The sequence below is a fragment of the Tubulanus polymorphus genome, chromosome 4, assembly GCF_964204645.1.
Source record: "Tubulanus polymorphus chromosome 4, tnTubPoly1.2, whole genome shotgun sequence".
NCBI lineage: Eukaryota > Metazoa > Nemertea > Palaeonemertea > Tubulaniformes > Tubulanidae > Tubulanus > Tubulanus polymorphus.
The window spans coordinates 22,008,588-22,025,486 of record NC_134028.1 but is presented as its reverse complement, the minus strand read 5'-3'; the positions used below and the strand labels follow the sequence as shown (position 1 = coordinate 22,025,486).

The 16,899-nt window shown below is 39.9% G+C and overlaps 2 protein-coding genes across 2 annotated transcripts; both read left to right on the top strand.

Annotated features, from left to right (window-relative positions):
• Positions 1-886: 886 nt before the first annotated feature.
• LOC141904754 (uncharacterized) lies at positions 887-4,484 on the top strand. Its single transcript, XM_074793408.1, has 2 exons — positions 887-1,066; positions 1,734-4,484. The coding sequence occupies exons 1-2, from the start codon at positions 1,013-1,015 to the stop codon at positions 4,020-4,022; spliced, it is 2,343 nt and encodes a 780-aa protein (XP_074649509.1). The 5' UTR covers positions 887-1,012; the 3' UTR covers positions 4,023-4,484.
• A 428-nt stretch (positions 4,485-4,912) lies between these two features.
• Positions 4,913-8,622, top strand: LOC141903647 (uncharacterized). Its single transcript, XM_074791857.1, has 2 exons — positions 4,913-5,043; positions 5,863-8,622. Exon 2 carries the CDS (start codon positions 5,879-5,881, stop codon positions 8,165-8,167), a length of 2,289 nt encoding a protein of 762 aa, XP_074647958.1. The 5' UTR covers positions 4,913-5,043; positions 5,863-5,878; the 3' UTR covers positions 8,168-8,622.
• The last annotated feature ends 8,277 nt before the right edge of the window (positions 8,623-16,899 follow it).

Genomic DNA, 16,899 nt, shown 5'->3' with positions numbered 1-16,899 from the left:
GTGGAATCCTCGATTGTTACAGACGGACAGTCACCCTTGCTCATCGAATAATTTGTCATACGGTCGCAACCGATACGATATACCCTTTTATCAGAGAGGAGATAATTCTTCTTGAGTCACTATTATCAAGGAAACATGATATGAAACGAAACAAAACAAACCAATTAATACAATGTTACATACAAGACACTTATCCTCATTGTCTCTCTCCACCCAGGAGTAAATGGGTACCTGGCCTGATAGATGACTCCTGAGGGTTTGTTAGCAGCTCGGTGTTACTTCTCCCGAGGGAGAGATGACTGATACATGTTAGAGTATAAAATTGGCCGGGGTAATAATATCGAAAAATGTAAAGCGCTCTGAGCAGCCGGGCTGGATTTAGCGCTATATAAGACACATATTATTATTATTATTATTATAAAAAAGAGACGGGTAATGGCATAGTAAATGAACGAAGCCCGAAATACTACTTCACATTTCTACGGTAACCAAAATATTTCAATTCTTAAAGATCTACCAATATCATTCAGATTTCAATGTCGGTCATGTTATATAACTGTATTCACGTGTAAGGGTTAACTGTTGCGTCAACTCGAGGCATTGCCTCTTATACTGTTATTCGTTAATCCAGTTTCATGTGAAATCAAATATCATCATCGCATTTTGTCCCTAAGAGTATCGCTATACTTATAGTATGTACTATATCACATCTTCCGTTCAGCTTCATTTATTACGACAACTTGTATGAACAATATCTTTAATCACATGAGTGTCCCGCATTTCCTCCTGGGGAGGGTGAATTTTGTTATTGTGTCTAATCTGTTATCGATGTCAGGTCAAAATAAACGATTTGACGTCAATAAAACGATTATGATGACGACAACGACGGAAATAGTTTTGACACAGTTTAGACGCGGATCAGTGTTTAGTTGACTTTTATTCGCGCTGCCCGATCGCCTAGCTTTGTTATATTGCGCTGTGTGATGCGGGATACAACGTGCATCTTTTATGGATGTCATGTGCTTGGTTGCAATACGATTACATGTATTGCATTTCATGGCTGATCGTAAGTATATGATTTAGTCGAAACTATCAAAATGAGTCAAAATACATGAAGTTTGGTTTACTGATTTTATCTTATTCGGTGAAAACTGTCACGTTATTTCCAATGAATCAATCGACAAGTAACGCGTACGTACACAACACTTGTCTACCTTGTCGGGAAAAAACCTACGCTATCAATTTGTGTTAGATATGATATCCAAAGTTAAGCGTGGCGGAGTACCTGATATCTACGGGTTTATTTTAACTAAGTTCTGGGGGGAGGACCCCCTGTTATCCACGGGCACAGATTCATTTATCAAATTGTATGCTCACCCTGGAGAGACGGGTAGAGGTTCTGGGCTGAAAAAAACACACGGGTTGCTAGTAGTCCTTTTCGTTAATTAGCAAAATGAGTTGTAATTCAGTGTTTTGATAAACATATCGCGGCCCACATCTTAATTGAACCTAATTCATAACAGCTGCTTATTTTCATATTCCACTATGATAGGGGATATGTAGTTATTGCGTCAAGTAAAAAATAGGTTTGAATCGCTGGTACCAATATTTATGTATTCAGTCGGATCATATGTTTTCTGCATTGGCGGAACAGGAAGTTTTTTTTCAGTTATTTATCATCGAAACATTTCGTTACTACAACCATTCATTGTTCAATGCTTTGTATATTTCAGAATGAACGATATAAAATGCTGAAGTCAATTCCACTATTTGTCGTCTTGGTTTGCCTGATTTTGGCCACCTGTTTTGCTGGTGGTTTCGGCAGCAAACGAGAACGCGACTGGTGCCCGAAGCCGACATGCAAACGGAATCGAAGTCGCAGCTTTAAACCTTGTCGTTGCGACGTCGCCTGCCAAATATTCGGTGATTGTTGCAATGATTACGAAATGCCGATGACGTCATTGAGCGTCAATATCAGGCGAGAGATGAGGCGGCACTTGCAATGTCCACTGGAAACTAAATCAGTGAAAGTTGGAAAGATTTCCATGATCAGATCGTGTCCGAAACGTTTCAACAGCTTTGCAATTAAATCGCTTTGTGAGGGTAATTCTGTCAAAGACGACGCATTCATGAATTGGCCCGTCTCTAGTAGAGTTTCCGGAATGGTTTATAGGAATCTGTTTTGCAGCATGTGTTGGGATGAGGGTGGCGAATCAATCAGTTACTGGAATCTTAAATTAGAATGCCCGAAGCAGAGTGAAAGCGATTGTGTTCGACCGAAATTGAATGGTGCAACTACGGTCAAACCGACGTTTGCTACGATCACTGTAAAACCGGAACATGAAAAATTGTTTGCGAAAAACTGCGGGAAAAAATTGCTGAGCCCTTTTAAAAATGGTGACAATGAACGAGACTGTTACGAAAAGTTGGATTCGAAGCCTTGCGAACTGGGTAGCCAATACGAGAACAATTGTACCAGAAATCCAGTTGATATTGTCACAAGTCGTAAAACAAAGATGTGGTACAAAAACAAATTTTGTGCACTTTGTCGCGGTGAACAGGTGTCAGATTTACAATGTCAGTACGAAGATCCACCCGATCACCCGAGTCCTGGATCAGAGCAATCGTTAACAATGCTATTCGACCTTGAACTCGGAACTGTAAAAGAGGACCGCAAAGATTCGATAAAGATTCAATGCAAAGCTGGAGAAATCTATGATTTCGTGTCTCAAAAATGCCGTTCGGTTTGGTGCGGTGATGGATTCGAGTTTATTCGAGGTAGATGCGTGGTCGCTACTGATAAAAACTCTAACAGTTCTATGAATGAAAGTTGTATTATAGTTCAATACTCCCCGGATGAATACCTTTTAAGATCGGACGGAATTATTTTCGCGAAAGCGTTAAACCGGACTTTCACGAGCGACTTGTTCAAATTCGGAAATAACGGTTCCGTAAATATCTGCGTTAAACATGACGAATTTTCGAAATATTTTCGAATATCATCCGATCTTTTATCACCGGATGGAACGGCCGGGATTCTGTCTGCAATCGGTCAATGTATTTCCGTTATTTGTCTCGCTGTTCTACTGATAATATATTGCTATATTCCGCAATTACGAAATTTACCCGGGAAATCATTAATGAGTATGTCACTGGCGTTATTGTTAGGTCAACTAATGATTCTATTAGGTCCTGTGGCCGAGGGTCACTATGTTGCCTGTTTATTGATTGCCGCGTTCACACACGTTTTCTTTCTCGCCATGTTCTTTTGGATGAACGCCATCGCATTCGATTTGACCTTGACCTTCACTGGTCGAATGATGAGAAGCGGTCAGCCCAACGAACAGAAATGGCGGTTCACGAAATTCTGTATTTACGCGTGGATGTCACCATTGGTGATTTTACTCATATCGGCATCCCTGGAGATTTCTTCTACCCATACGAGCCCCTACAACCCGGACTATGGAACCCGTATCTGTTGGTTTAATAACGGACCGGCTTTAGGCGTACTTTTCATTTTACCCGTCAGCGTTTTAGTTGCAGCTAATATGGTAATGTACACGCTAACTGTGTACGGAATTTGTAAGGCATCAAAAGCAGCGAGTATCGCTAAAAAGAGTGACAAAATAAACATATTACTGTACATTAAACTATCTGTTATCCTCGGTGGGACATGGATCTTCGCATTTCTGTGGATTGTCACTCGTAATGTCGGTTTGAAATATCTGTTCATTGTATTCAACAGTTTACAAGGTGTCTTCATATTCATCGCGTTCATCTGTCGTCGTAAAGTTGTCCGATTATTGCGCGAACAATTTACTAAATCGGTTAGCTTGCGGTCGAAGGGTTCGACAACCAGATCCACGCGAGTTCCTTCATCGTCGAGTTTAAAAAGAGATAGCTCAAACTTGACGGCGAAACCGGCGTCTGATAGCAGTCGACGGGCCATAGAGCTGTCCCAAAAGCAGTCGTTGATCAATTCAGAAAATACGACTTGTAGTTACGATGAAAACAATGTTTAATAGCTAAACGTGTCTTAACACAATTAAACGAAGTTTCTACACGTAATCAAAAACTCGTTTGAATTTAATTCAAACAAATTAATGTTAATATGAAAAATTGTTTATCATCTAAGTGAGCTGAAACGCTTTCAACTTCTGACCATGAACTTTGTTGCGACTAAGAATACAATTATGGTAATAATAATGCTTATAGAAAGCCTTAATTTATAAAAAAAAGAAAGGACAGACTTAAAAAGAACAGAAATACTGACAATTTAGATTCATGTAATGCACATATGTACAGTGTGAATATTTGAAGATAATGACGTTTATTCAAGATTTGAAACTCTTAGAAGCTACACTAATATACAATATTCATTAATCAGGTCTTTTATCTCATTCTCACTATTGAACGTAATGAGAAGAATAAAACAGTTAATAAACTATAAGATTGTTTTCACTTGAAATTGCATTGAAATAAACTCGGACGTTCGTATAAAAAGCTGTGTTGACTTGCTGTATTGGTTTCATATCATCCCGTATTCGTTAGACCGAAAACATACACTTTTACCGTCAATTTCGAAAACACGACAAACTCCAGGCCTGGAAGTGACCGCGTTTCAGGGTAGTTCACGATGCTAGCGAAACTCACTGCCAGGAAATGTTTTCATGGCCCTAGCGACCACAAGAAACCCTTAGTAATGATGTGACATAAAGTTCATTTTTAGAACTGCTTCAACCACTAGAATGAAGTGTATTCCCCCATTTCCTCCAGGGGAGGGTGAATTTTGTTGTTGTGTCTAAACTGTTATCGATGTCAGGTCAAAATAAACGATTTGACGTCAATAAAACGATTATGATTACGACGACGACGACGGAAATGGTTTTGACATAGTTTAGACGTACGCGGATCAGTGTTTAGTTGATATTAGTTCGCGTTGCCTGATCGCCTGGTTTGCTATATGACAACGGGATACTACGTGAATCGTTTATATGGATGTCAAATTGATGGTTGTAATGCGAGTACATTTCATGGCTGATTGTAAGTATTTGATAAAAGGATTCATACTAATATACTACTATGTTCTGTAAGGATCGCACGAAAAAATACGAAGGAGCTCCGGAGACTGACACACGATGTCGAATCCAAGTTTTCAGACGCATGGATTAGGCCACTTGGTCGAAATGACAAAATGGGTAAAAATACATTAGTTTATTTTACAGATTTTTTTTCTTCGGTGAAAACTTTTATTCTATTATCAATGAATCAATCGACAAGTATCGCACACGCCGTAGACTGCACTCCGTTGTCTGGATAAAACCCTTATTCCGCTTATAGTTCCGTAATTTGTGTTATTATGTCTTAATTTCAGCATCGTGGAGGAACTGCTGTTCTCCACGGGTTTATGTTGGGTTCTCTAGGGAGGACTCGCGCATGTTATCCACGGGCACAGGTTTATTCATTAGATTGTCCTCGCTGCTGAATAGACGGGTAGAGGTTCTGGCCTTAAAAAAAGCACAATTTTTAGTAGTCCTTTGCTAACTGCGGCGTTGGTGATGTCATAGCAGAAGTTTGTTAGCGTGAGTTGTAATTCAGTGTTTTGATACTCGTATCGCGACCTACATCTTGATTGAACCTAATTCGCAACAGCTGCCCATTTTTATATTCTACTATGATGGGGAAAATGAAGTGATCGCGTCGAGTAAAAATAAGGTTGAAACTATTTCGGAGAAACCAACATTTGTGTGTTTCAATCGAATCATGTGTTTTCCGCATTGGTGGAAAAGGAGGTTTTTTAAAGTTAGTTGTCGAAACATTTCGCTACAACAACAATTGATTATTCAATGATTTATATTTCAGAACGAACGACGATAACATGCTGAAATCATTTCCACTATTTGTCGTCTTGGTTTGTCTGATTCTGGCCACCTGTTTTGCTGGTGGTTTCGGCAGCAAACGAGAACGCGACCGGTGCCCGAAGCCGACATGCAAACGTAATCGAAGTCGCAGCTTTAAACCTTGTCGTTGCGACGTCGCCTGCCAAATATTCGGCGATTGTTGCGATGATTACGAAAGGCCGATGACGTCATTGAGAACCAGTATCAGGCGAGAAATGATGCAGCACTTGCAATGTCCACTGGAAACTGAATCAGTGATAGTTCGAAAGATCTCCATGATCAGATCGTGTCCGAAACGTTTCAACAACTTTGCAATTAAATCGCTTTGTGAGGGTAATTCTGTCAAAGACGACGCATTTATGAATTGGCCCGTCTCTAGTAGAGTGTCCGGAATGGTATATAGAAATCTGTTTTGCAGTATGTGTTGGGATGAGGGCGGCGAGTCAATCAGTTACTGGAAACTAAGATTAGAATGCCCGAAGCAGTATAAAATCGAATATGTACGACCGACACTGTATGGTGCAACTACGGTCAAACCGACGTTTGTTACGACCACTGTAAAACCGGAACATGAAAAATTGTTTGCGAAAAACTGCACGGAAAAATTGCTGAGCCCTTTTAAAAATGGTGACAATGAACGTGGCTGTTACGAAAAGATGAACTCGGGGCCTTGTGAACCAGATAGCCCATTCGAGAAAAATTGTACCAGAAATCCAGTTGACATTGTTATAAGTTCTAAAACAATGATCCGCTACAAAAACAAATTGTGTGGTCTCTGTCGTGGTGAACAGACGTCACACTTGCACTGTCGTCAGAACACAGACGATTTCGGAGACTCTCATGTATCGGTAGCTGTATATAGACAATCGTTAACAATGCTATTCGACCTTGAACTCGGAACTGTCAACGTGGAAAACAAAGATTTGATAAAGATTCAATGCAAAGTGGGAGAAATTTATGACTTCGTGGCTAAAAAATGCCGTTCGGTTTGGTGCGGTGATGGATTCGAGTTTATTCGAGGTAGATGCGTGGTCGCTACTGATAAAAACTCTAACAGTTCTATGAATGAAAGTTGTATTATAGTTCAATACTCCCCGGATGAATACTTTTTAAGCTCGGACGGAATTATTTTCGCGAAAGCGTTAAACCGGACTTTCACGAGCGACTCGTTCAAATTCGGAAATAACGGTTCCGTAAATATCTGCGTTGAATATGACGAATTTTCGAAACATTTTCGAATATCATCCGATCTTTTATCACCGGATGGAACGGCCGGGATTCTATCTGCAATCGGTCAATGTATTTCCGTTATTTGTCTCGCTGTTCTACTGATAATATATTGCTTTATTCCGCAATTAAGAAATTTACCTGGGAAGTCATTAATGAGTATGTCGCTAGCGTTATTATTAGGTCAACTAATGATTCTATTAGGTCCTGTAGCCGAGGGTCACTACGTCGCCTGTTTATTGATTGCCGCGTTCACACACGTTTTCTTTCTCGCCATGTTCTTTTGGATGAACGCCATCGCATTCGATCTGACCTTGACCTTCTCTGGTCGAATGATGAGAAGCGGTCAGCCCAGTGAACAGAAATGGCGGTTCACGAAATTCTGTATTTACGCGTGGATTTCACCATTAGTGATTTTACTCATATCGGCATCGCTGGAGATTTTTTCTACCCATACGAGCCCCTACAACCCGGACTATGGAACCCGTATCTGTTGGTTTAATAACGGACCGGCTTTGGGCGTACTTTTCATTTTACCCGTAAGCGTTTTAGTTGCGGCTAATATGGTAATGTACACGTTAACCGTGTATGGAATATGTAAGGCATCAAAAGCAGCGAGTATCGCTAAAAAGAGTGACAAAATAAACATATTACTGTACATTAAACTATCCGTTATCCTCGGTGGGACATGGATCTTCGCATTTCTGTGGATTGTCACTCGTAATGTCGGTTTGAAATATCTGTTCATTGTATTCAACAGTTTACAAGGTGTCTTCATATTCATCGCGTTCATCTGTCGTCGTAAAGTTGTCCGATTATTGCGCGAACAATTGACTAAATCGGTTAGCTTGCGCTCGAAGGTTTCGACAACCAGATCCACGCGAGTTCCTTCGTCGTCGAGTTTAAAAAGAGATAACTCAAACTTGACGGCGAAACCGGCGTCTGATAGCAGTCGACGGGCCATAGAGCTGTCCCAAAAGCAGTCGTTGATCAATTCAGAGAATGCGACTTGTAGTTACGATGAAAATAATGTTAAATAGCTAAACGTGTTTTAACACAATTAAACAAGGTTTCTGTACGTTATCAAAAACTCGTTTTTACTTAGTGGTTTGAATTAAGTGTTTTTCAAACTAATTAATGTAAATATGAAAATTGTTTATATCATCTAAGTAAGCTGAAAAAGCTTTCAACTTCTGACCATAAACAACTATGTTGTGACAATTATCGTGGTAAGCCTTTATTTCATAAAAAAAGTACAGACTTTTAAGAAAAGAAATACGAACAATTTAGATTCATGTTAAGAACCGCGGTGTACTGTGTGAATATTTGATGGTAATGACATTCATTCAAGAAGTACAATTTTTAGAAGCTACACTAATATACAATATTAATTAATCGGGTCTTTTTTCTCATTCTCACTATTGAACGTAATGAGAAGAATAAAACAGTTTATAAACTATAAGATTGTGTTCGCTTGAAATGCATTGAAATAAACTCGGACTTTCGTCTAAAAAGCCGTGTTGACTGCACTGTATTGGTTTCATTTTCATCCCGTATCAGTCGGGCCGAAAACATATATACTTTTATGCGAAAACACGACATGCTCCGGGCATGGAAGTGACCGTGTTTCAGACTAGTTCATGATGCTAGCGGAACCCACTTAGAGAATGCGATACAACACGTGGTACTCGGTGATCCGCTGCATTACGGCGGAGAAGTGCTATTTATGTTGATATCAAAATAAGTCGCAACCAAATGTTTTTATGAATGTATAAAACCTGTGACAACGCGACGATTTGTTGATAATGGAAACTCAGTAGGATATCGGGTGTTGACACGCGGGTAGGTTTTTATAGCTGTTTGATACGTGGAGGAGCGAGTGGTGGAACTGCTCGTCTGGTTACGTTTGGATGTAACCCGCGCATAGTTGGATATCAACACAACGTCTGTGTCATTGTAAGTATACATTTAGGAAGATCGCTACATCGTGATCAACGTAGGTAATTACAGATTCTGTATTTATCAGTGTATAATGATATCGTAAATACATATGTGATAAAAAGATAAAAACCCACAATCTACAGATTAAAAGAATTTAAAATCAAGAATTCATTTATTCGAACAATCTAAAATATAATAAAAACGACGTTTCGATCTCACCCTAGAGATCATCGTCAGGTGTGATCTAGGGTGAGATCGAAACGTCGTGTTTATTATATATTTTAGATTGTTCGAATTCTTGATTTTAAATTCTTTTAATCTGTAGATAGTGGGTTTTAATCTTTTTATCCGTTCACCACGTTTGAGTATGGTTATCGTACTACACATATGTGATTTTATTTATTGATGTAAATTATTCAGGAAATAAATAAATGAATGAATGAATGAATTTACCCGCTGCTTCCATGCGAAATACTCGTGTCTTTCGTGTACATCCATCCATGAATAGTTGGTGTACCAATCAATGTTTCCGTCTTGTATTTTTTACAATTCTTTTTAATTGGTATTTTTTTCAAATATTTTGCAAATCCCACTGCTGGTTACTTGCTTGCGATTTGAATGATATCGCTACTTTCTTATCATCTTCGTCCAAACGATGGGAACGAAATAGAAAACTTCGATTGGAAAAAAATATGAATAAAATCATTTTAAACAATTTAATATAATAAAACATAATTTATTTTTCACTTAATGATAACAATGAAATGAACATTATAAATGCCGAATTAACATCAAAAATTCACACCTAGATTGTGCCCAATAAAATTCACCCATAGTAATACTTGATCATTTGCTGTTAATTTTGCGGTTTTATTTTCGGCAGATTAGTCATATCTATACTATTTTTGTTTTTGTTTTTGATGAGTCGAGATGATACATAAGATACGTGTAAGATAAATATACGAGGGAAATCCCACAACTTTTCAGCTAAAGATGGAGCTCAAAGATTCTTGAGTCACAGAGTATGCATTTGAGCATTTGGCTAAAGACTATCAGCCATCATCAGGTGTTTTTTGTTTCTATCATTGAAAATTTGTTATACTCGTTAAGGACGTCACTGTCTTTGCCGTGGCACCGAACCACTCGAAATAAATCTGATCAGGCCAAAGAATTTTCAGTCATCAAATGATGTTTTCTAAACATTCAGATCGCAAAAAGTCGAATTTGAAATGTATGATATAAACAAAGCTGCAGTAACGATGGAAACATTTACCTATCCATTATACATCGTATTCATATCATGTTCATCTGCGCGATAACAAAACGATTTCTGCACCTTTAAAGCACGCCGACAAATAAAACTAGAAAAATGAAAATGGAAGGATTTCGTGGTATGCGGCTCTTAGTAAATTATTACCTCATTCACCTCATAAAGCTACTAGACATTAATAGCAAAAGCTCGTGCCTCAAATAAAATAGTTAAACTTTATAGTACTACTCGTCTCATTGCATTCATTGTACACCCGATTAAAACGGCTCTTCTACGAATCTTTGAATCATTAAATACCTTAATAGTTTTTTTCAGGACGCAAGAAAAATGTTGAGGTCGATTCTATTCGTCTTAGCGCTTAGTCTGAAAACGGTAAATTCGACGAGTGAGCTCCGGACTAAATGGGAACGCTACCGGTGCCCGAAGGCAACTTGCAGAGATCTTCAAGATCGTGGGTTCAGACCTTGTCGCTGCGACGTCGCTTGCCGAATATTCGGCGATTGTTGCATCGATTACGAAAGACCGATGACGTCATTGAGCGCCGGTTTAAGGCGAGAGATGATGCAGCACTTGCAATGTCCACAGATAATTGAATCACAGAAATTTCCAGAAGCTTCCATGATCAGATCGTGTCCGAAACGTTTCAACAACTTCGCCATTAAATCACTTTGCGAGGGAGAGTCCATGGAAGGTGATACGTTTATGAGTTGGCCGGTCTCTAGTAGAGCGTCCGGAATGGTTTATAGGAATCTATATTGCAGTATGTGTTGGGACGATGCCGAGTCGATCGCTTATTGGAAACTTACTTTGATTTGTCCAGTTGAGTCCCGAATTGTTCAGATAGGTACATCCACATCGAAACCCCACACTACCACGACTGAGAAAAATGAATCGCGAAAAGTGTCGTTAAAAGAATTCGCAAATTGTAAAGAAAAATTTTCGAGTCCTTTCGAAAATGGAGAAAATCTGAGAAAGTGTTACAAAAAGTTGGACTCAGGGGCTTGCGAGCGGGGAAGCCCTTACGAGGTGAATTGTACCAGAAATCCAGTTGATATTGCCGTAAATTATAAAACAGGTATACGGTACAAAAACGGATTTTGTGCACTTTGTCGCGGTGAACAGGTTTCAGATTTAGTTTGTCAAAACTATTTGATGGACTCCTGGGATATTCAATTCCCATCGAATTCTTTAACAATCCTATTCGATCATAAACTCGGCACTGTGGTCATTGAGGGACGAGGCTCGAAGGAAAGTTTGTGTAAACCGGGAGAAGTGTTCGGTAAAGGTGATCACAAATGCCGCACGGTTTGGTGCGGTAACGGATTCGAGTTTATTCGAGGTAGATGCGTCGACACTACAAAAACAAACTCTGAAAGTTCTATCAACGAAAGTTGTATTATAGTTCAATACACCGCGGATGAATACCTTTTACGATCGGACGGAATTATTTTCGCGAAAGCGTTAAACCGGACTTTCACGAGCGACTCGTTCAAATTCGGAAATAACGGTTCCGTAAATATCTGCGTTGAATATGACGAATTTTCGATACATTTTCGAATATCATCCGATCTTTTATCACCGGATGGAACGGCCGGGATTCTGTCTGCAATCGGTCAATGTATTTCCGTTATTTGTCTCACAGCTTTGCTAATAATATATTGTTCTATTCCACAATTGCGAAATTTACCCGGGAAATCATTAATGAGTATGTCACTAGCGTTATTATTAGGTCAACTAATGATTCTATTAGGTCCTGTGGCCGAGGGTCACTATGTCGCCTGTTTATTGATTGCCGCGTTCACACACGTTTTCTTTCTCGCCATGTTCTTTTGGATGAACGCCATCGCATTCGATTTGACCTTGACTTTCTCTGGGCGCATGATGAGAACCGGCCCTCCTCATGAGCACAAATGGCGGTTCACGAAATTCTGTATTTACGCGTGGATGTCACCATTGTTGATTTTACTCATATCGGCATCGCTGGAGATTTCTTCTACCCATACGAGCCCCTATAACCCGGACTATGGAACCCGTATCTGTTGGTTTAATAACGGACCGGCTTTAGGCGTACTTTTCATTTTACCCGTCAGCGTTTTGGTTGCGGCTAATATGGTTATGTATACGTTAACCGTGTATGGAATATATACTACGTCTAAAGCGTCAGCTTGCGTCGCTAAAAAGAGTGACAAAATAAACATATTACTGTACATTAAACTATCCGTTATCCTCGGTGGGACATGGATCTTCGCATTTCTGTGGATTGTCACTCGTAATGTCGGTTTGAAATATCTGTTCATTGTATTCAACAGTTTACAAGGTGTCTTCATATCCATCGCGTTCATCTGTCGTCGTAAAGTTGTCCGATTATTGCGCGAACAATGTTCAAAATTGGTCAGCTCTTTGCCGATAGGTTCTGCGACCAGATCTACACGAGTTCCTTCGTCACTGGAGAGTACGGGGAGGGTTAACTCAAACTTGACACCGATGTCGGCAACTCGTAAGGGACTTGTACGTGAAGATCTGGCCCAAACGCACTCGTTGATCGATTCAGAAAATGCTGATAATAACGATGGAGGCAATTCGTCGGAAAATGCGTTTTAACTAGATTAAAAACGTATTTTCTAAGTAATGAAAAACTCGTTCACATTCTGATAATTATATATCATTTGCACAGTTAATGAATAAGAGTGAATAAAATGTGTTATGATCTATTTGGTGTGTGCATTCTGTTGATGTGTGATCTATTACACACGGAGCCCCGGAGGGTACTTGGTGAGGAATGAATATATTTTTTTCGTTCGAACGAAAAAAATATATCTATTTCTCACCATGTCCCCTCCGGGCTATATACAATGAACAAAAAGTTAGGTAACAACACTAATTTGATCGAACGATACGGTCGTTTAAAACCACCCTATCTCAGCTAATATCAATTCAGTTTCCACTTAGATTGTACATCAAGCGTGATATATGTCACATTTTTATTCGTTTATCTCCGTAGATGAGATTCTTTTCCCTTTTTACCGTATAAGTTCATCGGTTTGATTATTAGACGAGATATGATGGATAAGAAATAGTTTCGTTAGGAGAAATATTATGCCTTACCTAACGTTTTTGTTCAGGGTATTAGTAATGAAATATAACCGTAACGAATATGATTATAGCCAATGTATTTTGTTATAACGTATAATATGCTATTATCGGTTTTTGATTGAAACTTGTTGTTGTATCTGACTTACAAGAATTCAATTAAAAGAAGATCTCAGTATTGTTGTCGGGGAAATTAACGATCTAGCGTCCGATTGAATTTCTAGTCTAGTCTTCGCACTCTGCTAATTGCTGCTCGTGTGGTATCTACTCACATTTTTATGAGTTAATCGTGTTTTATGTCTCATACACCTGCCTCAAACGTACCTTTTGATATCAGGAGCTGCACGGACTGCGTTGGCTGAAACATGGTACTATAAGCGCACGGGAAGGCCGACTCCTCAAAAATCCGCTAGGCACCGCTAGTAATCTTGTGTTTTGTTCAGCGCCCTCACCGGTGGCGATAAACAATAGATTTTGTAGACTGGTTTACGGTCTCTATTCTTAATCTAGCGTTTTTCATTGATCTTTTTAATTCTTAATACCAAATCTTGAAAAACGGTCAAAATGTTCAATACTCGCAGTAATTGATATAATCGAAAATATTTATTGTTTATCGCCAACGATTTCGAAGATAGCAAAGGCAAATGTATTGTGACGTCACGGAGTTGGCCTCCCCTTTCGCTTATAGTTGGTTAAAATACGTTCAACGTTTCTCTGACGTTGACACCAATATTTCAGACAAGCTATTCTACGAGCTGCATTTTAAAAACTAAATGAACAATTAATCATTCTTCTCATGTGTGTTAATAAATAATATTAATGTCGTAAATTGTAATATGTAAATATATCCTAGTTTTACTGAATGGCCAGTTCTTTGCAAGGGAACCAATTGGAAAACAACATTGACAGCGAGCTTTTATTGAGGCAGATATAGGATGAAATAAAAATAGCCAAATACGTTTTAAAACTGATGCGATTACTACATAAAATGTGAAGAGCAAATAAATCATCTTTTCATGCTGGGAATATAATTTGATTTTCTCGTTTTTAATTTCTTGATGGATGTATTGAAAATACGTACGTTAGAAAATATATAAACATTTGTCTGGTTGGAATCGCATTTCAAGCGGCACTCGAGCTACGGGCTATAACCTTATCCTTATCAGCTGAGTGGTAGTTTACGTAAATCGGTTTTTAAGGATCTCCGGTGTTATCTATGTATCCTCTAGCCGACCAGAATAACCTCATCTCCCCTCCCTACACATGCTCGTACAGGGGAAATGTACTCCTGTAACGAATTCCGCCAACTGATACCAATATCCGATAACTGACCTACGATCAAAACCAACATACATTTATAATAGTTGTTGTTGGTAGATCGTTGTATGTACGCACATCCGCGTGAGCTAATGGGCAAAGATGACGGTAATAAGTCTATCTGAAGAAAACGTTAAATAATTCAGGATTCAGTGCTAACGCGATGGCGTTTTATCGTTATTCGTGCGTGCTATTGTCGATGATAAGTTTCGTAATTGGCGAAGACGTGACGAAAATAGCGAAAGCGACCGGATTATCGCCTGCACTGCGCGCTGCCGCTGATAATGCGCACATTTTTAACCAAACTTCGGATCATAAATTTGTGCCTGGTAACGGGAAATGTTTTCCGGCGAACTGCGAAATAGATAATCGAGGTTGTCAATGCGATACAGCGTGTCGTTTGTTCGAAGATTGTTGCGCGGATTACGAACGAGCTGAAATAAACGCTACATTTACGGAACTGTTACGCGAAAATATGGATTGTTCTAGCGTCGATGACGCGCCGATTCCGGCCGATATATTCATTATCAAAAAATGTCGGCCGGGCTACCAAAATTATTACTTCAAATATCTTTGCGAGGATTCGATATCAACGACGTCTGCCAATGAAGAATTGGATTCGATTCTAAGGTGGCCCGTCAATAGTAAGTCAACAGGGGCGACCTATAGAAATATATACTGTAGCATGTGCTGGGACGATTTCGAATTTTTATATTGGGAATTGCAGATTACGTGCTTTGGGGACGACGTAGATCAGCCAGAATTAACGGGCGTTAATTTCGATTCGGAATCGCCCAGATCGCCGCCGTTCTCTATGGACGAATATGCCAAAGTGGTTCGCGATCGCCGCGATTGCCAGCGGAGCTTTAGGAATCCGATGAACGGTACACGGGAGACCCGTTTGTGCAGTCAAGGTAGAATCTATAGTTGTTCCTATAACAATAGTTTTAAAGAGGCTTGCGAACTGAATCCTACAAATATCGTCAGGGCATCAATCAGCGGAAAACTGTTTAAAAACCGGGAATGTGCTCTTTGCGACGGCGAAGATGCCCTTACTCTGGTTTGTCTGGATGATATACCGGCTGTCACTGCAACCGGTTTCAATTCTATAACGTTACTATTCGATATAACGATGGGAACTTCGAAAATCGACGGAACTGTGAAAGATGATAAACACTGCCCGAACTCGGAAATATACGATTTTATGCTACAGAAATGTCGGCGGGTTTATTGCGGCCCGGGTTTCGAGTTTCGCCGAGGTAAATGTATCGGTAATGATGGTGATTACGACCAATACGATTTGGCCGGTTGCGCGAGGTATGTTTACAATCGCGGCGAATACGTCATCAAAACCGACGGTTCGATTCGTATAAAACCGTCGAATGAATTATTCGAACGCGGTCGGTATCGTTTCGATACGAACGACGGTTCGGTAAGCGTGTGCGTCAACCTAACTAACTCCGACAGCGGCAACAACACCTCGATCCTCGATCAACTGAAATCGAATTCATCGCGCCATAAGATTAATCGAACCCCCGACGATGGCGTTACTGAAATAATATCCGCCGTCGGGCAAATCATTTCGATAGTTTGTCTATTCGTTTTGTTGGTTATCTATTCGCTGTTTCCAAAACTGAGAAACGTGCCGGGGAGATCGGTGATGAGTTTATCCGTAGCGTTACTATGCGGGCAGGTCTTGTTTCTTCTCGGTCCGGCCGCCGGCGAAAGTTACGTGGCTTGTTTCGTCGTCGCCGTTTTCACGCACGCGTCGTTTTTGTCGATGTTCTTTTGGATGAACGCCCTGGCGTTCGATCTTGTGCAGACATTCGCCGGAAAGTCGCTGGGTACCGGGCAAGCTCGCGAGACCGGCTCTCGGCGTTTTCGTAACTTCAGTCTGTACGCTTGGTTGTCGCCGCTGATGATCATCGTGATATCGGTAACGTTGGAAGCGTTTTCTAGCGTTACACATCCGTATAATCCCGGTTACGCTAACAAAGACTGTTGGTTTAATAATGGGCCAGCGTTAGCGGCGTTGTTTGTTTTACCTGTCGGTATTTTGGTATCGGCTAATATGGTAATGTACGGTATCACCGTTTTCTGTATCTACAAAGCGTCTAAGGAAGCACAATTTGCCAGAAAAAGAGATAAAATAAA

Coding starts and splice junctions, on each gene's coding strand:
- LOC141903647 (XM_074791857.1), top strand. CDS start 5,879: ATGCTGAAATCATTTCCACTATTTGTCGTCTTGGTTTGTCTGATTCTG.
- LOC141904754 (XM_074793408.1), top strand. CDS start 1,013: ATGTCATGTGCTTGGTTGCAATACGATTACATGTATTGCATTTCATGG. Junction 1,067..1,733: donor ATTGCATTTCATGGCTGATC/GTAAGTATATGA, acceptor TGTATATTTCAG/AATGAACGATATAAAATGCT.